The sequence below is a fragment of the Equus asinus genome, chromosome 6 (assembly GCF_041296235.1).
Source record: "Equus asinus isolate D_3611 breed Donkey chromosome 6, EquAss-T2T_v2, whole genome shotgun sequence".
Lineage (NCBI taxonomy): Eukaryota > Metazoa > Chordata > Mammalia > Perissodactyla > Equidae > Equus > Equus asinus.
In genome coordinates this window covers 44905172-44930124 of record NC_091795.1, presented here as the reverse complement: position 1 = coordinate 44930124, position 24953 = coordinate 44905172, and the positions used below count along the sequence as shown (strand labels likewise).

The 24953-nt window shown below is 36.3% G+C and overlaps 1 protein-coding gene across 5 annotated transcripts in view; it reads left to right on the top strand.

The window, feature by feature from the left end:
• Window positions 1–24953, top strand: part of APLF (aprataxin and PNKP like factor) — a 91246-nt gene that overhangs the window by 26746 nt on the left and 39547 nt on the right. For all 5 annotated transcript variants that reach the window (XM_014836747.3, XM_044772603.2, XM_070512018.1 and 2 more), the window contains 3 exons: window positions 9443–9615; window positions 18357–18504; window positions 18814–18943. In XM_014836747.3, the coding sequence (XP_014692233.2) occupies window positions 9443–9615; window positions 18357–18504; window positions 18814–18943 (451 nt within the window). The remainder of the gene's footprint in view (window positions 1–9442; window positions 9616–18356; window positions 18505–18813; window positions 18944–24953) is intronic.

Here is a 24953-nt window from a genome sequence, read left to right as displayed (position 1 = left end):
TATCCATTGGTGTAAGTGAAGTGTTAAAGTCCCCTACTATTATTGTGTTACTATTTCTCCTTTTTTTGTCTGTTAGTTGCTTTATATATTTAGGTGCTCCTGTGTAGGGTCCATAGATGTTTCCAAGTATTATATCCTCTTGTTGGATTGTTCCCTTTATCATTATGTCGTGCCCATCTTTGTCTCTTTTTACTGTTTTTGTTTTAAAATCTATTTTGTCTGACGTAAGTATTGCTACCAAGCTTTCTTTTCATTGCTATTTGCATGGAATATCTTTTTCCATCCCTTCACTTTCAGTTTGTGAGTGTCTTTAGGTCTGATGTATGTCTCTTGTATGCTGCATATTTGTGGGTCTTGTTTTTTTATCCAATCAGCTGCCCTATGTCTTATGGTTGGAGCATTTAGTCCATTGATATTTAAAGTAGCTCTTGATAAGTATGTACTTATTGCCATTTTGTTACTTTTCCTCTGGGTGTTTTAATAGTTCTCCATTCCTTTCTTCTTCTCTTCCTCTCTTCCTTGTGGTTTGATGGCTGTCTTTAGTATTATGTTTGTGTTCCTTTCTCTTAATTTTTTGTGTATTTATTATAGGCTTTGGTTTGTGATTACCATGAGGTTCATATATAATAACCTACATACATAGCAATCTATTAGTAAGTCAGTGTCTTAAGTTTGACCTCTTGCTGAAAGGTCTGCTCTTTACTCCCTCACTTTATGTTTTTGATAGCGTATTTAACTGCTTTTTTGTGCATGTGTGTCCATTACCCTCTTTTCATGGGAATAGATAATTTTAGTAACTTTTGTCTTTTGACCTTCATTTTAGCTTCATAAGTGGTTGATCTGCTATCTTTATTGTATATTTGCCTTTACCAGTGATTTTATTTTCTTTATTTTTGGTAATTTTCTTATTCCTATTTGTAGTCTTTTCTTTTCCACTTAAATAAGTCCCCTTAGCATTTCTTGTGAGGCCAGTTTATTGATGATAAACTCCTTTAGTTTTTGCTTGTCTGGAAAACTCTTTATCTCTCCTTACAGTCTGAATAATAACCTTGCTGAGTAGAGTATTCTTGGCTGTAGATTTTCTCCTTTCAGCACTTTACGTATATTGTGTCACTCCCTTCTAGCCTGTAAGGTTTCTGCTGAGAAGTCAGCTGACAGCTTTATGGAGTTTCCTTTATGTGTAACTTGTTGCCTTTCTTTTGCAGCTTTTAGAATTCTCTCTTTAATTCTTGACATTTTAATTATAATATTTCGTGGTGTTGACCACTTGGGTTCATCTTCTTTGGTGCTCTCTGTGCTTCCTGTGCCGGGATGTCTGTTTCCTTTCTTAAGTTAGGAAAGTTTTCAGCTATTATTTCTTCAAACAGATTCTCTGCCCATTTTTCTCTCTCTCCTCCTTCTGGGACACATATAATATGGATGTTAGTGCACTTGATGTCATCCCAGAGGTCCCTTAGACTGTCCTCATTTTTTAAAATTCTTTTTTCTTTTATCTGTTTAGCTTGGGTGATTTCCTCTAGTCTTTTGTCCAGCTTGCTGATCTGTTCTTCTGTATCATCTATTCTGCAATTGATTCCCTCTAGTGAATTTTGTCATTTCCATTATTGTATTCCTCATTTCTGATTGGTTCTTTTTCATATTTTCCAATTCTTTGTTGAAGTTCTCACTAAATTCATCCATTCTCCTCCCAAGATCAGTGAGCATCCTTATGACTATTAGTTTGTGCTCTTTATCAGGTGGGTGGTTTATCTCTGTTTTGTTTTGTTTTTTTTCTGAGTATTTGTCTTGTTCCCTTATTTGGAACATATTCCTTTGTCTCCTCATTTTGCCTCTTTCTCTTTGCTTATATCTATGTACTCAGTAGATCAGCTACATCTGCTGAGCTTGCAGAATTGGCCTTATGTAAGAGATGCCTTATGGAGCCCAGCAGAGCATGTCTATCTTGTCACCAGTTCCAAATATTCCAGGGGTGTCGCCTGTGTGGGCTATGTGTGTCCTTCTGTTGTGGCAGGGTTGCTCTTGCTGCTGGTGCATGGGAAGGCTAGGCTGCTCCCCAGGCTGGCTGAGTTATAATGCTCAACTGCGTGTGGCTGCTGTGGTCCCTTCAGTCACTTTATTGGGTGTGAGGAGCCCCACCACAGTTGGATGCAGAGTCTAATAGCACATTCTTGCTGCAGTTTTTATGTTAAGTGAGTAGGTCCCTAACTTGGCTGGTTGCTAGGCTCAGGGGCTTACAATTGCTGTAGGCCTCTGGCCTGCAAGGCTGTTGTCAGATTTCTCAGTAGTGCACCTTATTGGGGCCAGACCCAGGCATGGCAGCATACAATCATTTCAGGCATTGAAAGGTGGAGCCAATCCCCTATGTGGCTGTTTGAGAAGCACAAGTCTGCTGTAGCTGACAAGCCCCACTAGCTGCAGCCCCCACACACCCCATCAATGCAGTCCTGCCCCAAGCACACTTCCTGACCCGCTGAAGTGGACCCACTTGCCCTGCCCCACACACTCTGCCAATGCAGACCCACCCCTCACATACATCCTGCCTCACAGAGGCAGACCCACTTCCCTTGGTTGCAGAGGTCTAACACATCCTGCCTTTGCAGGCCCACAAGTTTTCCGAGGGCTTGCTGTTGGGTGGGGCCAGTCCGTAGGGTGGGCTGCCTGCCCTGGCTGAGCTGGATTAAATTGGTACTCTAGTGGGTGGGGCAGACTCCTGTGCTAACGGGCCAGGGGAAGAACTCCAGTGGCATCTGTCAACGTCTGTCTCAGCAGGCCTGTACTAGGTCACAATAATCACTGCACCAATGTTTCAGTCCTAGTGGAGATGGTCCTAGCCTGGGGAGGTTTTGCCTTTCACTGAGATGCACTCAGAACCTATCATGTGAGCCTCTTTTCACCAAAGGACTGTGCACCTTTCTGATGATTTTAGGTTGCTTTCTGAAATGAGTGAATTTGTGTGTGGGCCCTTTAAGAGCAGGCTTTTTCCTTCCCTTATGTTTGATAGTTTTTCTGGTAGTATTCCCCATTGTTGTTAATAGTCAGCAAAGCCAGGTGTTAATGATGCTTGTCTCAGTTGTGCTGAGTCCAAAATCTGCTTATTGTGGCAAAGTTCTGCTCAGATCCCCTGCTACCCCAGGGAATGCTTTGTACCTTAGGATTGCTCCTGGTCATGAAGCACCATGGCTAGGATGTGGCTTCTTCCTCTCCAGAAAGGAATTTCTGCCTCTTCCACCTCAGTCAGTACCATCCCTTTTTGTGGGGGTTCTTTTTAACCAACTTCCAATTCTCTCTCAGGGGTAATTGTTCCAAGGGTAGTTGTAAATTTGTTGTGTCTGTAGGAGGAGGTGAATTCAGAGTCTTTCTACAACACCATCTTCCCAGCAGTTGCAAATGTTTTGTTTGGTGATCCATTCTGTATGCTGTATACTCCAAATTATGTTGAAGTGATTAAATATTTTCATGCTTTCCTTAAAATTAGAAATCCAATCAAATAAAAATGTAGCTTTGACAATGATAGGTGAATGTAGTTAGGGCAATTACAAATTTGTCCTTTTAAATTGGATGAATTTGTCTTTTTTTCCTCTAATATTTCCCTTTAAAAAAGGCTGTAGCTCTCACCAGTTCTTAGAAATAGTGCATGAGGAGATAATGTTAGCTCATGAGGAGAGTATGTTAGCTTTTCTGTGTGTCATTCAAATTTAATCCACAGTCTGGTATCAGCAGGGAGAAAATACATTTTAAAGGCAAAATAATGATGGTCTCTGTAAATGACGGTATCACCAGTGGTTAGTTAGAGCCTCAGGGTGAGTTCATAGCTGTCAGTGCTTTTATTTCATTTTAATAAAATCTTATTCTTTTTGGTTCTTGGTGGATTGAAGGAGTAGTTGCATAACTACGTATAAATTGCAAAAGGTTTTTTTTTTTTTTTTCCCATTTGGTATTGATCCTTAAAATACACTTCTTTGGAAGGTTGTGTTTTTTCTGTTGCACAATAAAATTCCTGACTTGTGATTGTTTTTCTTCCCATGAAATTATGAGTGTACTTGGAAAATAGTTATAAAATGCTACAAAGCTTTTCCACAACTCATTTTGTAGAATAAATACGTAAAAAGAATGCTTTCCAAATTAAGAAAAAAAGACATTGAAAATGAGAGGAACTTTTTTGGGGGGTACACATCAATCTTTCTTTGATATTTAGTGCTAACTCCAAAAGAAAGCTATGGAAAGTTGATTTGTATTTTAGTTCCATTTCCTCAGGGATAATGCAGTCTTTGTACCACTTCTAAAATTATAGTGTAGTCTATTTAAGTTCCCATTTATAATCCCATGGATATGTTAAAAGGCACACATCAAAGATAGGCCTCTCATATAGGTAGCTCATATCTTTGATTCACCGTGGGTTTGGGTTTGCCAGTATTTTGACTGCCCTTGTCTGCTTTTAGAATAAAAGGTAAATTAGCCTTACTGAAGGAATTGGAGAGTCTGCCATCTTTTTCTGGTCTTGGGAAGAGTTTGAATATTCAGAAAAATCTTTAAATCCATTTGGGTCTGGTTTGGGGAGAGATTAGAAAGATTTTTAATTATTGATATTTTAAAAAATATTGTGTATTATTCAATCTCCTTTCTAAACAAGCCACACACTCACACCTAAATATACATGCTTTTTTTTTCAGTCAGTTTAGTGTATATTCTTTAAGATAATTGTAAATTTTGGACATATTGACAAATATATTGGCATAAAGTATTCTACTACTTTTCAAAAGTTTTATTTTATGTGTACTTATGTCATTGTTTTAATTCCAAATTTTTGTGTGTGTGTGTTTCTTCTCCCTTTCTGTTTATTAATATTTCTAGATTTTTGTCTACTTTGTAGCTTTTAGAAAACTACCTTTTGGACTTCATGTATGTGTGGCTTTTTAGTTGGAATGTATATAGTTTGACATCAATTTTTAAAAACTTCTTCAATCAGTAACATTTATTTAGGTTTTAAGTTAAAGGATCAAACATTAGATATCTTGGAATGTCATTTCTGCTCTTAGTCCTGGGATCCCTGGTATGAGCAGTTTTAGACAAAGAAAAAGATGATCATGGATCACACACATCGGTCCACTTTGTTTGTGGCTGATTTTGCTAGATGCCTAATATTTCACCACCTAAAATTTAAATAAGTGCTTTCAGCTGAGGAAAAAATTACTCAAACTGAATGTTTCTTTGACTTTGGGTTTGTAATGCCTTTTTAAAGAAATGTAATTAGTTTCCTTTTTTAAGAATTTTACCTTAGAAAAGTGGAAACTTTTAGAATTTTGTGCCTTCATATTTGAACATCTTAGCCTTTGTAAATTTAGGACTGTGTTGTTATTTAATGTTGTTTAAGATTCATCTGAGTCTTTAAAATAGTTATGAATAAGAACATGGTCTTATCTTAGCCTATAAGAAGCAAACCTCATTTAAAGAATATTCAAGGTTCAGGCAGAAGCCATGTGTATTCCTGTCTTTACTTTTGTCCTTCCCGCTACCCAGTGTTCCTGACTGTGGTGATCATGGCTTATTCAAGGAAGGGGACGCTTTGCTTAAAAGGCTGAGGGGTAGCAGGAAACGATTTCCAAGGCTGGCACTGTGCATCAGCTCAGAACCTGGTAGTTTGTCCTGCCTTATTGCACTCAAAAACTCTAGCCATGAGCCAGAGAGCCACTTTGAGAGATAAATTAGGGGTGGCTGATAGCATAATGAAAGCTTTCTAAACATTAATTCAAATTATAGCTTGTTTTAAAAAATCAGATATTCACAACTCTTTTTAGGAGTATGGTGTTGCATAAACATGGTGTTGCGCTGCATTCCCGTTCTTATGCAGTCTTGTATATAGTTTGTAAAATGACTCTGACCAATACAATAATTGCCTACCCAAATTTGTTGAGTCTCTGTTTTTAATTTCTACTTCTACTTTTTATCTTCAAATTTTATTTTACTGCTTTCTTTTAACACAGATTTATTTATTTTTTATTTATATATATTTTTTTGAGGAAGATTAGCCCTGAGCTGACTACTGCCAGTCCTCCTCTTTTTGCTGAGGAAGCCTGGCCCTGAGCTAACATCCGTGCCCATCTTCCTCCACTTCATACATGGGACGCCTACCACAGCATGGCTTTTTGCCAAGCAGTGCCATGTCTGCACCTGGGATCCGAACCAGCGAACCCAGGCTGCCGAGAAGCGGAACGTGCAAACTTAACTGCTGCGCCACAGGCCTGGCCCTAACACAGATTTAAAGGAAATACAATATTTTCAATTGCAGATACACCTAGGAAGGACTTATGGCCAGATCCTCATGAAACTAAATTGCCAGAACTAGGTAGATTTTATTCATTCTAGCTTTCAAAGTTGTCTTTTTGTTGTTGTTGTAAATTTGGGCACGTAAGTAACGATGCTTATTTTCCTGGCAGCTTTTGTTTTAATGCTCCCTGTTCTGTATCAGTCTCTCCCACCCATCCTTGGCGAAAAGTACTGTTGGGAAACTTCAGCTTCTAAAATGTAGTTATTTTCTTTCCCGGTTGAGCTAAATAGTTTCTAGGATCCTTTCCCCAAATCCCATAGTTCTGTGGTTAGTTTAAAATTATCATGTATGGTATTTGATCAAATGAAGTCATGTGAAGTGACAGGTAAAGTTACTTATGTGTTTTTCTTGGGATTATGAAAGCGAGTAAGCTCGTGCTCAGCTGCTTTTTTTTTTCTTTTACCACAAGTTTCTTAGAAGATGAAAGTGGGTAATGTTTAAAAATTTAGTTTACCTAGTTGTATAGATTATATTCAAATGTTTAAAAATCATGCAACCCTCATATCACATAGAGAATGGAATTCAAATGATTTTAGGGATGAGTTTATTTAAGTGACTCAGTGGGTAGCATTTTTAGTAAACACATTAGATTTTAAGCCTCACTTCTTGTAGTAAACTCTTTGGAACCGTTCCTGAGATTATTCACTAATGACTGACAATTGAAACATCTATGATTCTTCCTGCCATTAAAGACTTCTGTAGTCATTTTAATCATAGACTATTAGAGCTGTGTAGGGACTGATTCAAACAGGTCAAGCAGAAGGGTGGGGTGGGATAAGGCATCTCAGGCTCTAGTAAATGAAAGAGCATTTTGAGTAGACATTCATGGTTGGATCAAAGATTGTGTGTATAGGGTGAAGGTTTTGGAGTATGGAGGTGGGAGATGGCGTTGGAAACCACTGTCGGTTTATGAAGAGCCTTCACTGCAGTGCTTTGTGTATATTGGGGGACCGTCAGAGACTGTACACAGGGAAATGTGAAAGAATGACTTGGGAAGCAGTGAGGTGAATGAAAACAGGGAGACTTGATATGATGTTAGCACAAGCAGGAAGTGCAAGCAGTGGGTAAGCGCCTCAACTAGGGCAGTGACTGCAAATGGTAAAGAGAAATGGATTCAAGAAACACTTCAGAGGTAAATGATGTGGGACTTGACATTTGGATGGAGTGGGAGAATGTTGTAGATGTTCAACAGATGTTTGTGGCTATTTTGATGTGTTTTAATATATAATAGAAAGTAAATCAGAATATATTGCCCTGAAATACCCTATACATTTTCTGCACAAGTAGGCTTTTTTTTTAAAAAAGAAGAAAAATAAATTATAGTCTAAAGTAGCCTACCAAAATTAATAACATGATTTGCTTCATGTTCTATAAAACATTCTAGACTTGTTTATATTTTACTTAGTTTATATCTATAAAAGCTTAAGATTTTAAAAAATGAAAGTAATTATTTAATAAAAATTTTAACCAGGTTTCCCAATGAAAAGAAATTGTTGAGGGGTAAAAAGAAAAAATGGAAAGAGCTGACACATTGCTAGAATTTCAAAACACCCACATTAAAAATAGGCCTTTTGTAAACTTCCTTAATTTTTCCATAATGAATATTTTTTACAGTAAGAACAGAAGTTTTTACCTACTGAATTTATACTGAATTCTAGTCTGTTAAAACTCAAGGTGAGTAAAACATATCTTAACACCAACAGTTATTTTAAATGGTTGGGATCAAAAAAGATTTTGATGTATGAAAATATAGTTGTATCTCAAGATACTTTAATGAAGTATAAATAGAAAAACTGGGAATTTTCAGTGTATGTCCAATCCCAGAGTGGTAATTAACTTGCTGTACTGGAGAGGTTGTTGATGTCTCCAGAAAGGTCTCATTTAAACTGATGAAGTAGATAGATGGATGGTGGTATATAGGTATATATATATATATCTATATAGGTATATAGGGAGTTGCTCTATATAAGATTCTGTTAAAAAACCAGGGGCTGGCTCGGTGGTGTTGTGGTTAAGTTCATGCGCTCTGCTTTGGTGGCCCAGGATTCGCTGGTTCAGAGGTTTGGATCCCGGGCACAGACCTGCATACTCCGCTCATCAAGCCATGCTGTGGCAGCATCCCACATACAAAATAGAGAACAATTGGTGTGGATGTTAGCTCTGCAGGTGACAGTCTTCCCCAAGCAAAAAAAAGAGAGGAAGATTGGCAACAGATGTTAGCTCAGGGCCAATCTTCCTCACCAAAACCAAAACCAACCCAAAACAAAACAAAAACCAAAGATCTGCATTATATAGATTGCTTTGTTGTACTCTAAAGCTTATTTGTTTTAAAAACCCGATGATAGTGATAATAAAAAGGCTATTTGACTTTTAGAAATGGCCAATTTCAGCTGGGTTCTAGTTAGACTTTTTAAGGTGCCTTTCAATAAGTCTTAGTATGGAGGCAACTCTCATTATCTTTGCTAACATGGGGGAAAACAGTGGCAAACGTAATTCAAAGTGGTGGATACTGTAATAGTTTCTACGTTGAGATATATTTACTACTTGCAATTTGAATATGGATGAAGACCTTCATAACGGGAGTTTCATCCACACGAAATAAGAAGATCCCTCTGTGACAGCAAACAACAAACAAAAAGCTTTGCTTGAGAGATTTGATGAAAATTTCCCTCCCCAGAGGTTCTCAGTTTTTAATCACAGTAAGAAATTTTTAGGGGAAAATAAGTGGAAAAGAAGTTAGCCATTTCCAGGAGATTAGTGAATTTTGGATATCAAAATTGGAGGACTCAGTTCTCTTCTTAGAGTTATTTTTCCTGTTTCTCTTTCCAATGTCCGGTTGTCTCTCTTAAGCATAATAAGAAAGTATCTTTTAACCAGTTAATTGATAACTTTGCTTTTTTCTTTGATTCCTAGAGAAATGGGAGGCATATTGTATCTTTTTTTCCTTTTTTATGTATAGATAATAATTATGGTACTTATACATGCCAGATTTGTTAGACTTTTAAGTCTAAGTTTATATTTAAATTGTTTTAATACTAAAATTTTGGATCAGTTCTTCTTAGTTATATTTTTGTTGTAATTTTGGGTTATAACCTCATTGTATTTTTTACTTGCTAGATACACACAAATCCATGTTTTTGTCTGTCTACTGAGAAGAGCCAGTTCTTACCATTAGAGATAAATCTGTGGCACCAGTTGAATCCTGGAGATAGTTTTTCGTTGTTAGTCGACAAATATATTTTCCGTGTTTTCTCTACACACTCTGAAATGGAAATGAAGTGTACTTTAAGGTAAGATTGCCTGATGAAATGAGATTAAGTAATGGTATTTGTAACCTAATCTCTCAGCCATTCACAAATGCTTCAGTAGAAACCATTGTACGATGAAACTGCATGGGTGAAATAGGAGTTACATGATGTGTGTATGTGTGTTTCTGGAAAACATTTGACTTTGGAAACTTATGTCTTAATAGTGATTGCTCCCATATGTGGTGTCTTTTACTGTTGTGTTCAGAATGTATTTTCCATCCAACAGTAACCAGGATGATTAATTTGAAACCAACTACGTTTTCTTAATCTTTTTTCTTAGCTTTTAAAATTTTATTAAAGTCTTAAGCTCTGGCTTAGACTAAACTTGTATAACTCCTCATTCTTATAAAAATAACAGAAAATATACCATAGGGAAACTGAGGAAGCGAGGTATTACAATAAACGTCTGGTGTAAAGTTAAAATTATTCCACTAGTTTTGTTGAAGCAGTCATTAGCAGATTATATGCCTTTGTTTCAGTTTTTTAAATTATAGAATACATAAGCTGGATGTATATAACTAGATGGACAAAATTATACAGAGTATGTTCTCTGATTGCAATAGTATTAAATTAAAAATCTATAACAAATATGTACAAAAATCTCTAAATATTTTGAAATTAAACAACACGTTTCCAAATAACCTATAGCTCAAAGAGAAATCATAAGGGAAATTAAAACCATTTTGAACAGAATAATACTGAAAACACAAGATAAAAATTTGTGAGCTGAAGCTAAAGCAGTCTTAGAGGGAAATTTATATTAAATGCCTATATTTAGAAAAGAAGAAAGCTATAAAACCAATGATCTATGCTTCTACTTTAGGAAGATAGACAGGAGCAAATTAATCCCAAAGCAGACAGAAAAAGGAAATAAGAAGACTAAGACTAGAAATCAGTGAAATAGAAAATAGACAACAAAGAAAATCAACAAAGCCAAAAGTTGGTTCTTTGAAAAGATTAATAAAATTGATAAACTTACTAAGGCTTACCAAGAAAAAAAGAAAAAACACAAATTATCAGTAGCAGAAATGGAAGGGGAGATATCACTACTGATCTTACATACCTTAAAAGAATAATGAGGGGCCGGCCCGGTGGCGCAGCAGTTAAATGCACACATTCTGCTTCTGGCGGCCCGGGGATCCCTGGTTCAGATTCTGGGTGTGGACATGGCACCACTTGGCATGCCATGCTGTGGTAGGCATCCCATGTATAAAATAGAGGAAGATGGGCATGGATGTTAGCTCAGGGCCAGTCTTCCTCAGTGAAAAGAGAGGGATTGGCAGTAGTTAGCTCAGGGCTAATCTTCCTCAAAAAAAAAAAAAAAAAAGAAATATAAAGAACCAATTTTTTTGTTATAATAAATTTCCATAGCAGAATTATATGCTTTTTGTCAAAAATCAGGGAAATGTTGTACATTGCTATAAAACAAAGTATTGTCATTGCCTGATAACTTATTTAAAGTATTATATGTCAACTTTAATTTTATTTGTATCCATTCAAATTAGCTTATCCCTTTAGTGTGAAAGACTAATATTGTATCTTAAATAAATCAAATTGTGGGATTAGTGAATTATGAATTTTTTTAGTATTGATAAAAGTGAAAAAACAACCCACTTCAACAGCACTGTACTTTTTCAGGCTCTTTATTATGAGTAGTATTATGGTGCATTGTTGCTCTCAAGCTAAATGTGTTGAAAAAGGTAATAAATATTTTATATATCTTTTTCAGTAATTGAATGCTAGTTTAGGGTAACCGAATTAATTGTATTTTATATTAAAAAATTAAATGTTCTGTTTTTGACTTAGTAGTGCAAAGTTTCCTTTAGGGTGTTAATTTTACTTTCAGCTCTTTTTCAGTTTATAATTTGGAGTTTTCAGATATTCCCGTGATAATACATTGAATTTCTGATTTGCAGTAATCATTTTCTGGTTTTTTTTTTTTTTACTTTGATCCTTATTGCTCATGAAGTAACAATAGTTGAAAGATCAGCAGCCTGAAACCATTTTCCTAAAGATCAGTCTAAGTATAATAGCTATTTTTAATTGAAGATATTTATCACATTTGCATCATTCCATTTGTAATTCAAAGCATATAGCTCACTCTTTTAAGCATTTTGGCAGTTTTAGATTTATTTGGGATGTCTTTGGTTTCATTGGCTAAACATTTAACATTTGAGCATACAAAATAAAAATGAAACCTAAAATACTGAGTACTTTCTCAAAAGGTGCTGTGTATTAGAACATATGTTGAAAGCCTTTCTCTGTATAGGACCAGATTGCAATTATTTTAGGCTTTGTAGGCCATAGAATCTATGTCATAATAACTCAGATCTACTCTTGTAGTGCAAAAGCAACTGTGGAGAGTATGTAAGCAGATGCACATGGCCGTGTGTCAGTAACGCTTTATTTACGAACACAGGTAGCAGGTTGGACTTGGACTTAAGCATTTTAGTTTGCTGATGCCTGTATTAGAGTAAAAGCTAAGTTGCTTAACAAAACAACCCCAAAATGCAGGGCTTGAACAAGACAGAATTTATCTCTCTGTCATAATAGTCCAGAGTTGTAGGTGTGTTCTCCTTCGTAAAGTAATCCAAGTGCTCCAGCTAATGGAATATCTCTGCCATCCTCATGTTTAGCTTGCAAGTTAGCTTCATCATTGGTATTTCCAGTTGGTGGGAAGGAAATGAGGAAGAGAATCCAGGATAACTGTCTTGTACATATCACTTCCATTTATATCCCGCTGAAAAAGATTAGACATATGGCTACGCTGAATTGCAATGAAGGCTGGAAATGTAGTCTCCAGCTAGATAGACAAACGTTGTTACAGAAGCTTACAGATCAGTGCCACTCCAACTTTGCTGTCTGTTATGCAAATAACATCCACTTAGCCTCTGATGGTTAAAAGGTAGCCACCTGGTCTGTACAATTCTAGAATCCTGTCATTTCCATTGATTCTAAGGAGCCCTGTTCCTTGGCAGCCTCTCCTACCACCAACACTGACTTCTAGAGGCAGCTGCCATTGAACTCCCAAACACAGCTTCATTATTGCATACCTTATTGCCTATTGTTCTGGACCCTTCTGGGGAACATAGTCAACTGGTGGATTCTCTAGTCTTATGTAATAAATCCATTTTAGCATGCCTACTTCTTTGAGTCTATTGACCCCTTTTTCAATACTCTACCAAGGCTCTCTGCTATTTCTACCATATTTACTAAAAGCCGTATTTTTTCCAAGCATGAACAAGCCATCTCAGGTGTTTATTAGGATTGGCTTTAGGTGTCCTTCCAGCACCTTAAATCCTAGGTTGCAGGAGAGTGTTCTTTATCTAGCCTTATATTCTGCATCCCCTCGTCTGGCATCTTCAAGTTCCATTCTTGGGCATACTCTTCTGGTTTCTATCAGGACATGTTAGCCAGGTTCTGTAGCTCTTTAGTGAATATTTGCTTTCCTGTTGAAGCAGGGATGGTACTTTTCTAGTCAGGTAATGATGTGTTGACGCTGGTTGTTGGAATAGAAGCCATGAGGGGAAATGGGGGCAGGTCTTAAGGAAGGCAAGTATCATCAGAGAGGTGTCTACCCATAGGACGCAGCTGCCTAGTCTCCAGACAAGGAGAGGCTACCATCCTTTAGCAAGGGGAAGTGGACCATATCTTAGACTGTGGAAGTATTGAAATATATTTCAGACATTTCTTGATACCAATGGGATTTTCATATATTTTAGAACTAGCTCCATTTTGCACTAACACATAACAACATTGTGTACAAGATTTATATGTATAAACTTTTTAATCTTCATAACAATCTTTATAAAGGATAGATACTGTTAATATCCCTATGTTACAGATTAAGAAACTGAGACACAGAAGGTTTGAGACTTGCCCAAAGTCACACAGCTAATACATGGCAGAGCTAGGATTCAAACCAAGCTACCTAGTTCCAGAGCTCTTACTGACTACCCCTGTTGTACAAGAAAACTTACGATAGCAATCATTCTAGAAGTGAACACACTTGGAGAATGGCTAAGTAAGTTTGGTGTAGTTCTATAATGGAGTAAAAGTGAATGTACTAGAGAGAACTACAGGTTAAAACTTGGATAAATCTCCACACTATAATGTTGAGAAAAAAAACAAACAGAAAAGTAACAGATATATAAAGCACACACTATTTGTATATGGACATACATATATGTAATGTATATGTATATTATGGATTACTTCATGAATAACATATATATTATGTAGTTATGTAACATATATGCATAATATATCTTTTTTGTGTATGTACAATATTCACATATATATATACAAACACACACAAAGAGTAGATGCACACATCCTATTGTGAAAGGATAAAGATATGCATGTGAATAATGGACATCAAAATCAGGCTAGTGTTTTCCTTTGAAGAAGGAAATATTTTAAAATTTAAAAAAGAACACAAAAGAAAACTTGTGTGTTTTGTGGCAGTTGTCCGGATCTTGATGCCATTATAAATTTTTTCTTCCAACTAGTTGTGAATTTAAGAAAGGGATTTGAGCAACAAAGCAGCAGTAAAAAAAGCTTGTCATTTATTTAGGTTTTCATTTTACTCCTGTCAGCGTGCTTTTTGTATAGCATTTAGATTCTGTAAAATAAATCTCATTCGTAACCGACTCCATGGGAGTGTACAGGTCTACACACATCGGTGCTAGTTGGTTCATTTTTCACTCTTTTCCAAATATGTTTCTATGGAATTATTCTACTAGAAGTACCAAAAACACGTACTTTTTTGAGAAGTCAAAGTAAAAGAAAACCAAATTGAAAAAAAACGACACTTGGTTTTATATTTTAGTTAATTAAATTATGGCATATTTCATCAGAAGCACCAACATTAATTTTGCATCCTTATTGCCTTCCCAATAGTGAGTACTTAGCAAGTGTTGGTTTCTTGAATACGTGAATGAAATGTTGTATAACAGTTTGTTTTTGTACCTGAATTTCGTTGCTGATGAGGAAGTACAACATTGTCTCTCTAGGGAAATTGTCTTCTTTAAGACACGGTTGAGGAAAGTAAAGTAAATCTTTTGTCATACCAAATTTTTTTTCAAATTGTTAAGGTTCTTAATAATTAGATTCCATATAAATAGCTAATTTTAATCACTTTTTGATTTGGAACAAAACAATAAAATGTTGATGAAAATGCCATTATACTATGACAATGTGCATGTTTATAATTCATTTGTAGTTATTTTTTAAACTTTTTCTAGATCCCTCTCATTCATATTATAGCATTTTTTATGTTAAAGATCCAAAATATATAGCTTATATTTAAATTTATTTGGAGTATATTTTGAAGATTTAAGAATTAACTTAATTCCAAAAAGTCTTTAAAAAGAACAAAGGAGTTGGAGATTCATACTTCCGAATTTTAAAACCTGCTCTAAAGCTACAGTAATGAAGCCAGTGTAGTACTAACATAAAGAAAGACATGTAGATCAGTGGAATGGAATTGAGGGTCCAGAAACTGAGGGCCCTTGCGTTATGGCCAATTGATTTTTGATAGGAGTACCAAGATAATTAAATGAAGAAAGAATAGTCTTTTCGATAGATGGTGCTGGGACAACTGGATATCCATGTGCAAAAGAATGTAGTTAGACTCCTACCTCACACCATAGAAAAAATAGACTTAATGGGGCCGGCCCTGTGGCGTAGTGGTTAAGTTCAGCGCACTCTGCTTTGGTGGCCCAGCTTCACAGGTTCATATCCCAGGAGTGGACCTATACCACCTGTCAGCCATGCTGTGGTGGTGACCCACATATAAAATGGAGGAAGATTGGCACAGATGTTAGCTCAGGGCTAATATTCCTCAGCAAAAAAACCCAAAAAGCAAAAACACCCCCCCCCAAAACTATGAAATGCTTAGGAAAAAGCACAGGTGTAAATCTCTGTGACCTTGGATAAGGAAATGGTTTCTTAGATAAAACATCAAAATCATAAGCAAACAGAGAAAAAGTAGATAAATGGGACTTTATCACAATTAAAAACTTCTTTGCTTCTAAGAACACCATCAAGAAAGTGAAAAGACAACACAGAGAATGAGAGAAAATATCTGCAAATCGTATGTCTTATCAGGAACTTACATCCAGAATATATAAAGAATCCTTGCAATTCAGCAATAAAAAGACAAAGAACTCAATTAAAAAATGCAAGGATTTAAGTAGACATTTCTCTAAAAAACATATCCAAATAGCCAATAAGCACATGAAAGATAATCAACATAATTAGTCATTAGGGAAATGCAAATGAAAACCACATAAGATACCACTTCTCATCCAGTAGGATGGTTATAATCAAAAAGGCAGATAAGAACAAGTATTGATAACGATGTGGATAAATTGGAACACTTACACATTTCTGGTGGGGTTGTAAAATGGTATAGCCTCTTTGGAACATACTCTGACAGTTCCTCAAAATCTCAAACATAGAATTACATGCGGGTCAGCAGTTCCACTGCTTGGAATATAAGAACTGAAAACATCTGTCTGCATAAAAGCTTGTTTGGTTTCATTTACATGAAATGTGCAGAAAATGTAAATCCATAGAGACAGAAGGGAGATTAGTGGTTGCCAGGGCCTGGAAGAAAAGGGAATGGGAAGTGACTGCAGTGCATACAGGATTTCTTTTTGAGGTGATGAATATGTTCTAAAATTAGGTATTGGTGATGGTTGCACAACTTTGTAAATATATTAAGACCCACTCAATTGTGTACTTGAAAAGGATGAATTCTATAGTTATGTGAATTATATCTCAATAAAGCTATTATTTAAAAAGGATAGCTCGGTTACCTTTATTATTCTGTATTTAGGTAAATTTCCAAGTTTTTATTTTTTTATTTAACAAATTCTGGTAACACTGAATTATAACTCCTGTGGTAGTTAATTACTCTTAGAAGTATTTGCAGATTAAAAAAATACGTCTGCATCACGGTGACAGTGTTTGATATTTACATAAAGATGTGAGAATAATTTGTATTTTGACTTCTTTAAAACTAAATGTTAATTAGAATTTTGTTCTGGGATTGGACTTTTTTTGTTGTTATGTTTATTCTTGGTAAATATTAACAAAAAATTCCCTGTGGGCCATAGGCTGTGTGTGTTAGTCTTGAATTTATGCCACAATAGAAAATAAACTAGAAATGGAACAGACAATGTTACTTAATTGCTAATACTATAAAATCTAATACTGTAAATTAGGAAAAGCCATTACATTACTCTTGAATATTTCTTAATATTTTTCTAATTAAATATTAAGAAAATTTGAGGAAAAATCATAATTTGGAAGTATGCCTGTATCCTATGAGTAAAATGGAATTGAATATTGGGGTGAAAGTGAGATTTCATAGATAGGACATTCATACATTTTCAAGTTTTTGTCTCCGGTGCCTGGCACAGTACCTGACACACAGTAGGTATTTTAAAAATATTTACTGAATAAACAAGAACTGTGGTCTTACACAATAATTTAGTCTAAGTAGGTTGTTCTCTTTTGGCTTTTTCCTGCCATTGGAATTCAAGTCTACCTTTGAAGGAGGTTATTCCTATTAAAACAGACCATTAATTACTGTCCTCTCAGCTAGACACACTTCTAAAGTCTTATATCTTTGATATTTTAAAATTTACTTTTACTAAGGAACAATTTACATACAGTAAAATTCAACCCTTTAAAGTGTACAATTCAACGCACTTTGACAAGTGTATGTAGTTGTGTAAGTTCTACCACAGTGAGATTTAGAGCATTTCCCTTTCTCCAAATAATGCCCTCATCCCTCTTTGTAGTCAGTCCCCTCCCTCCACCCCCAGCCCCTGGCAACCACTGATCTGATTTCTGTCACTGTAGCTTTACCTCTTCAGAATGTCATATAAATGGAGTCATATGACATATAGCCTTTTGTATCTGGCTTCTTTCACTTAGCAAAATGCCTTTGAGATTCATTCATGTTGTTGTATATATCAGTACTAGTTGATTCCTTTTTATTTCTGAGTAGTATTTCCATCTGCATTTTCAAATTTTCCAAAAGATAAATTCGGTGGATCATCTCTCTGCACATATAAGGAAAAATGAACCATCAACTTTGGATGACCTTACTGCACTCTGCAGCAAGTGGGAGGTAGTTGGTTCTGCTAGTATGTTCCACTTTGACCACAGATGCTCCTGTGTCTGAACATTTAGCTTCCAGTGGAACTACAAATTTGGGGAGATTTCACAAGTGGACGTACTGGCCAGAACTCCAGTAGCAGCTATGTGTGAACTTGACATCACGATTTTATTTATTTTTTTCTTCGAAAGCTTAAGTAGCTTAGCTGATGTTCTTGCAGTTTGCAGTTTCTCTTTGGATGCTCAGTGGTGATCTTTTATGGACTATCTGGACAAATACCGAATAAGTAAATAGCTCTTACTTGAGAGAGATGGCTTTCGCCCGTCTCATAAATAGCTGTGGTTTCTAGGCCCATGGTTTGGAAAGATTAATGTATTTTATGGTGATACAGTGGGCAGAAGATAAAGAACATAGTCTAGTATATGTATTCTAGTCTACTGTAATCTGCTTTTTGGTCCTGCTAAGTCTGAGAAAAGGAGCATAACTCATTAGTTATATGTACTTGAGAGAATCTCATTTATCATGACATGGTAGGCAATGGAAGTGTTTTAAATTTAAATGATAAATGAATTTTTATTTTATTTTATAGAAACAGTCAAATGCTTGATGAAGATAATGTATTGAATGAAACACCAAAATCTTCCTCAATTAATTTGCCTGATGAGACAGCTGGTGCCCCACAGCTGGAAAGAAGCACAGAAGTAGCTAAGACCCAGACTGCTACTGCGAAGAGTGTGGTGAGAAACTTAGGATCGCATCCATTTAAAGCATCTTCCTTATTTCGAGGAGAGAAAAGACAACTGAAATTAGACATATCATGACAATATTACTAGTCTTGCTGTTTTTAAGTGAAGCTCTAGAGAATATCACACTAGTCCACTACTTCAACTAATAGAATGAATTTCATTCCTTGAGAAATATGACTAACTTAGTCCACAGTTGCAGATGGATTTTTTAATGATAGTTGTCTGCAAAGTAAATGATCTTACGATTTCATTAAGGACATATGGTTATTTTTAGTAATTAATATATAGGTGCCTTTTTAGTCTTTCCCAGGTGAATGTAGAGACGTCAGTAAGCAGCAGTCAAACCCTGCCCAGAGGAAAAGAATCCTTCCCGCATGGATGTTAACAGATCTAAGAGATCAAAACCTTTCAGCACCAGTCCTCACTGGAGGTAGGTTTTGTTTCAAGAAAACCTTAAGCAGAATTTGAAAGTTTTCCTGAACAAATGGAGATGGAGTAGTAGTTGTAAAAGTGGATAACTTAGCTTAACATTTTTTTTAGATATGTACATGAAATTGAATTTAAAACAAGCCACTTATCAAACACCATCCTGCTAATTACTTTGATTTAAAAAGTGCTATTTATCTTATGTGCCAGACTTATCATCTTAATATAGATTTGCAAACAAACCTGTTGGTGTCATGTCTAACATAAAAGGCCAGCGCAGTAAGAGCTTTCTAAACTAATTAATTAAATAAGAAAGTGTCAGGCACACAATGTTATATGCTGACAGATTCAAAGAAGAGGTGACCTCTGTCCTAGCACAGCTCCCTGACGTGGCAGACATCACAGTGATTTATGTCATTTGTTGGATGTTCTCCTTGATACAAGATTGCTAAAATGTTTTCTGCATTGTCTTACTTAGTCAGCATTTTCTTTGCAACTTTTCAGTCATGTCAGGTTTAGTTTCTTTTGACTGCTTCTTTTCTTTTCTGTGGGTCACATTTTCCTGTTTATTCTCTTGGTGACTTTCTATTGGATATTGGATGTTATAAATGATGTATTCTAGAGACTTTTGATATTATGTTCCTCTGAATAAATATTTTTGTTCTAATAGGCAATTAATTTGGCCTAAAAGTCAGTTTCCTTCTAATAGGCCGTTAATGCAGGCCCTAAATTCTGTTTTGTCATGGGCAGCAGCTGCAGTGTCTGCCTAGTTCTCTCAGCTTCCAGCTGCTGCTTTGTCTCTGGGTTCCAGGGATTTCCCCCATGCACATGTAGTTTAGTAGTCAGCCAAAGATTGGGGTTGATTTTATGTAGATTTTGGTTTGTGGCTCTCTGTGGCTTTCTTCCTTCCAGGATTTTATCCTGTTCCACAAGGCTCAGACTCTGTCCTCGGGCCAGTTAAGCTGGTAAGGCTGCAGCTTTCTGCCGCCTGTGAACTGGGGGATGCCCTCCGAAAAAAACTACAAATTCACAAACCTCACAGGTTGGAGTTGATTTTTCAAGGTCAGAGGTATCCAGTTTTGGTCACTCTCCAGTGCCTTCAAATAGTTGTTGTTTTTTTTTTTTTTTTTTAGATTTTATTTTTTCCTTTTTCTCCCCAAAGCCCCCCGGTACATAGTTGTGTATTCTTCGTTGTGGGTTCTTCTAGTTGTGGCATGTGGGACGCTGCCTCAGCGTGGTCTGACGAGCAGTGCCATGTCCGCGCCCAGGATTCGAACCAACGAAACACTGGGCCGCCTGCAGCGGAGCACGCGAACTTAACCACTCGGCCACGGGGCCAGCCCCCCAAATAGTTGTTTTTTAATATTTTGTCAAATTTATAATTGTTTTGTTTAAGATGATTAGTTCAATGAAGCTACTCTGCCATTTTGCGCTGAATACTGTCTTTTATAGATTTACGGCACAATTGAATATATATTTTAGTTGAATATTACTACTCTTACTGTTTCTAATATTTAGCATAGTGGTCACAGATATCTTCTGAAGTTTTTGGTCAAATATGTTATGTATAGAATAGTCCTTATTTAATGCTAATTTGGATTATAGTAGGATCAGAATGATCGTGTGAGAAAACTGCCTTATATATTGTATGTTGAGGTAGATGTGATTTGATCTGGAGAATTTTTGCATCTAAACCTAAGATTTCCCAGTAAGAGTTTTATTCCAGCACAGTGGTTTTCAGTCCCCTCCAGCCCATCAATACATGTGTAGTGTATTTTATCAGTAGCTTTTCTCCTTAAGTGTGCTAATCCTCCATTTGCAGGAAGGAAATGGGGATCTGGAGATGGTAGTGGAGGAAGGCAGGCAGTTTCCCTCAGTAGAACTATTTCTCTGATATAGAAAGAATAGCTCCTTGACCAAAAATTGGACCAATGTGACCTGCCTCCCTGCAGACAAGCCATTTGCTTTCAGGACTGTCTTGTTTTGTGCTGTAACTGCTTCTGTGCTACCACTATGACATTGCTTATAATAGTCTAAAATATATTTTGCTTCAAATTATAAATAGCTATTAATTTCCACTTGATAAATGTACCATATAAAATATGAAGCATCCTTTTGGGCACTTCACCTTGAAAATGCAAAGGAGAGTAATTTGACATTGGTTTGGACAGGCATATTACATAGTACACAGTGTACTTAAAATCTAAAGCTTCAAAATGAGAGAAAAGTCTTTGGATGCAGGTATTTCTTCTTGTAAACTTAGACTTTTAGAGAGTACTTGTAAGAGGAGGGTTAGGTTACTTAATTCCTTTAAAGATTTAGGATTATAGAACAGGACAGTTCAGCACTTGAATCCAGCTATTAAAGGTTGAAATAATTAGACTTTTTCTGCTGTGTAGGTTTTTTTATTATTATTATTTTGTTTGTTTGTTTAAGTGATGAATCATCCAGGTCAATAGACTAATGTTAGAGATTTTAAAAAATCAATTTCCAGGATGCATTTTAGGTTCATTTAGATGGAAGACACTTTCTTATGTCTTTTGCAGCTTTAGTACTGTACTGTGTTCTTTGATATTTATTTAGATTATCCGAAACCATCTTGATATTTTGGAAGCTTCTGTGTCATTAGGTACAGGACAAATAATTTTAATTATGTTAAATGGCTTATTCAAGATCACATAATGACTGCCCGAGCTGTAATTGAGACCTAGCGCTGTGTGACTCTAAAGCCCGTGCTCTGATCCATATCACTGTATTGCCTCCGGAATTTACCCTCGGTATGTTCTATTTTTGGTGTTTTTTTCCTTTTGTTTTTTCTTTTTAAATATGCACTTGCATTCTCTCCTGGATCTTTTCTCACTTTCACTCTTGGTTTAATCCTGACACGTACATGAATAGTTGCTGTGATCAGGCTATCTTTTCTGTTTTTCAACCAGTGATGTTCTAGTTTATTTTATTTTCTGGGTCCCCAGGTTCTAGTCCTTGGATGTTATCATGAGTTTCTCAGGCCTGGGCTAAAATTTTCTCCATGTCCCTTAGTGATTGGGAAGTCAATATATTTGGGATTTGGGCAAAGGCTCTCAGAGCCTCTCCTCTCTTGGCTTCCATTTAGCTCTGTTCTCGAAATCCTCTAGGCCCCGGGACAAGTCATAACTCCTAGGTGTGACACTCTTGCTACACTGAAGAAAGAGCTTTGATATTTTCACTGGTGTCATGGTACTCTGCAGTACTCTTCTTTCCCCATCTTCTGACCCTCCCACATGGAATCATGAAAAGTGGCACGTACGATAAAGATTGAAGTAGGAAGTAGTCCCGAAACCATTTGGTTTACATTTAATTTTGTACTCTGAATATTTTCTGTGTGACAACTCAGTGCAGATAATAAATATTGAGCTGACATTGTTTAATTTGATGATAGTTAAAAATTTACTTAAAGCACTAGTTATTCTATATATTTACTTTATTTCCAACAATGCTGCTAAATGATCTAATTAATAGATTTTTATTAGCCTCTTGGATTTTCTAGCTATACAGTCATATCTACAGAATTATGATAACTTTGGCACTTCTATCTACAGCTTTAAAAGTTTTTTCTTGTCTTATTTTATGAGCTAGGCCCTGTAAATTTTCAGTAAAAATGGATAAAATTGGTATCTGTGTCTTGTTACTGATTTTAATGGGAATTCTATTAGTATTTCAGCATTTAATATGATTGGTATCCAATTCTGATACTCTTATCATGTTGAGGATGTTTTATTTTTTTCAGGAATGACTGTTGAATTCTTTGAAAAAGAATTTTTTTTTAAAGATTTTTTTTAATTTTTCCTTTTTCTCCTCAAAGCCCCCCCCCATACATAGTTGTATATTTTTAGTTGTGAGTCCTTCTGATGCGGGGTCCGTGAGCCGAGGAGTCGAAAGAAAGATTTCTTTAGACTCTTAAGATCTGGCAGTAGTGCTCTTTTATTTAGAGAATAGTATAGAATAGCATGGGGACAGGACCCATGGGCAGGCAGAGCTTCTGCTGCTGCCCCGAGTTGAGGGTTAGGGCTAAATTTAAGGCATAGGTATGTGAGTTATCTCTTTACAAGACAAAGAATATGTAAAAAAGTTAAAATGGTATCAGTGCCCGTATGGTCTGGCCATTTGGCGGTCCCACAACTTTTAGATAAGAATCAAACCGGATTGAGTAAATGGCAGAAGTCACCGCTTTAATTTTATCCTCGGCTAAAGACAAAGGAGGATTTGTGTGTTGGGGGGGGGGGGTGGGGGTCAGTTACATGAGGTTGCCAGACAGTAACCAACTTAAGTTCTTGCCTCTGGCATTGATTAAGAGCTTCTAGAGATAAGACCATCCCCCCTTCTTCCTGGCACAGAGAGGGAGGCATCTTCACAGATAGAGGTTTCCCTTAGAAATGTAAATGTTTCCCAACAAAGGGACAAACAAATTCCACTCCTTGGAGCCTGAATCTCATCTGTAGTTTTAAAACTAACCAGCCTAAAAATTCTCATCATAAGCCATTTTAAAATTAAGCAGCCTAAAAATCCTCATCACTTCTAGTTGTGGCATGTGGGATGCCGCCTCAACATGGCTTGATGAGTGATGCCGTGTCCACACCCAGGATCCAAACCGGCAAAACCCTAGGCTGCTGAAGCGGAGCGTGTGAACTCAACCACTTGGCCACGTGCCGGCCCCTGAAAAATTTTTTGACATAGAAATAGTCCTGTATTTTTATGTGTTAATATAATTAATGATGTTGGTAGATTTTCTAATATGTACCATGCTAGTGTTCCTGAAATGAGTTTAGTTTTATCATGATAGCTTATTATTTTTATGCTCTGTTAGATTTTCTAATATTTATTTTAGGACATTTGTATATATATTCATAATTGTGCTTAGTATTTTTCTCCATGTGTGCCATCTACATCAGATTTTAGTGTTAGAGCTATGTCAGTGTTGTATAAAATGAATTAGAAGGTTTTTTAATATATGCTTAAGAACAGACAACAGAAATATCTGTTTCTTGGTAGAACTTTCCTACATCACAATCTTGGCCTGGTGCCTACTTTTAGTAGTTGATAGTTCTAGCATGGGAAGAGGTAAGTTAGACCAGTAAAAAAGAATGAAACACCCAGAAACAGATCAGAATAACATACATTTAATGTATAAAAAATTAGTTCAGGGGCCAGCCCTGTGGCCAAGAGGTTAAAATTCCTCACACTCTGCTTCCAAAACCCGGGTTCATGGGTTCAGATCCCGGGTGTGGACCTACTCCACTCATAAGCCATGCAGTGGAGGCATCCCACATACAAAATAGAGGAAGATCGGTGCAGATGTTAGCTTAGGGCAAATCTTCCTCACTAAATAAATGAATAAATAAATAAATACATAAAAATATTAGTTCAAACTGATGGGGAAAGAATGCATTATTAAAAATGATGTTGTGGGGCCGGCCTGGTGGTGTAGTGGTTAAGTTGATGTGCTCCACTTTGGCGGCCCAGGGTTCACCGGTTCGGATCTCAGGTGCAGACCTATGCACCGCTTATCAAGCCATGCTGTGGAGGCATCCCACATATAAAATAGAGGAAGATGGGCACAGATGTTAGCTCAGGGCCAGTCTTCCTCAAAAAAAAAATGATGTTGGGAAAATTAGCTTTCTGTTTAGAAAAAAATAACATTAGAGCACTAATTCGTACCATATTCATAAATAAATTTCTATTGAATTAGTAATCTTACTGTAAAAATTAAAACTATTAAGGCATTTGAGGAAAATATGAGAAAAATATTTTTGTTACTTCTGGGAGGCTTTCTTAAAATGACAGGAAGCCTAGAACTATAATGGACAATTGACAGATCTATCTAGATTAAAAATGAAAAAAATATACAAAAGACACTATAGTGACTTATCGTGACTGACTTATAAGTCAGAGGCAAATGACAGAGTGGCAAACAATATACTGGGAGGTATTTGTCACACTTATAAAGTAGATGGAAGGTTTTTAATAATTGTCTACTT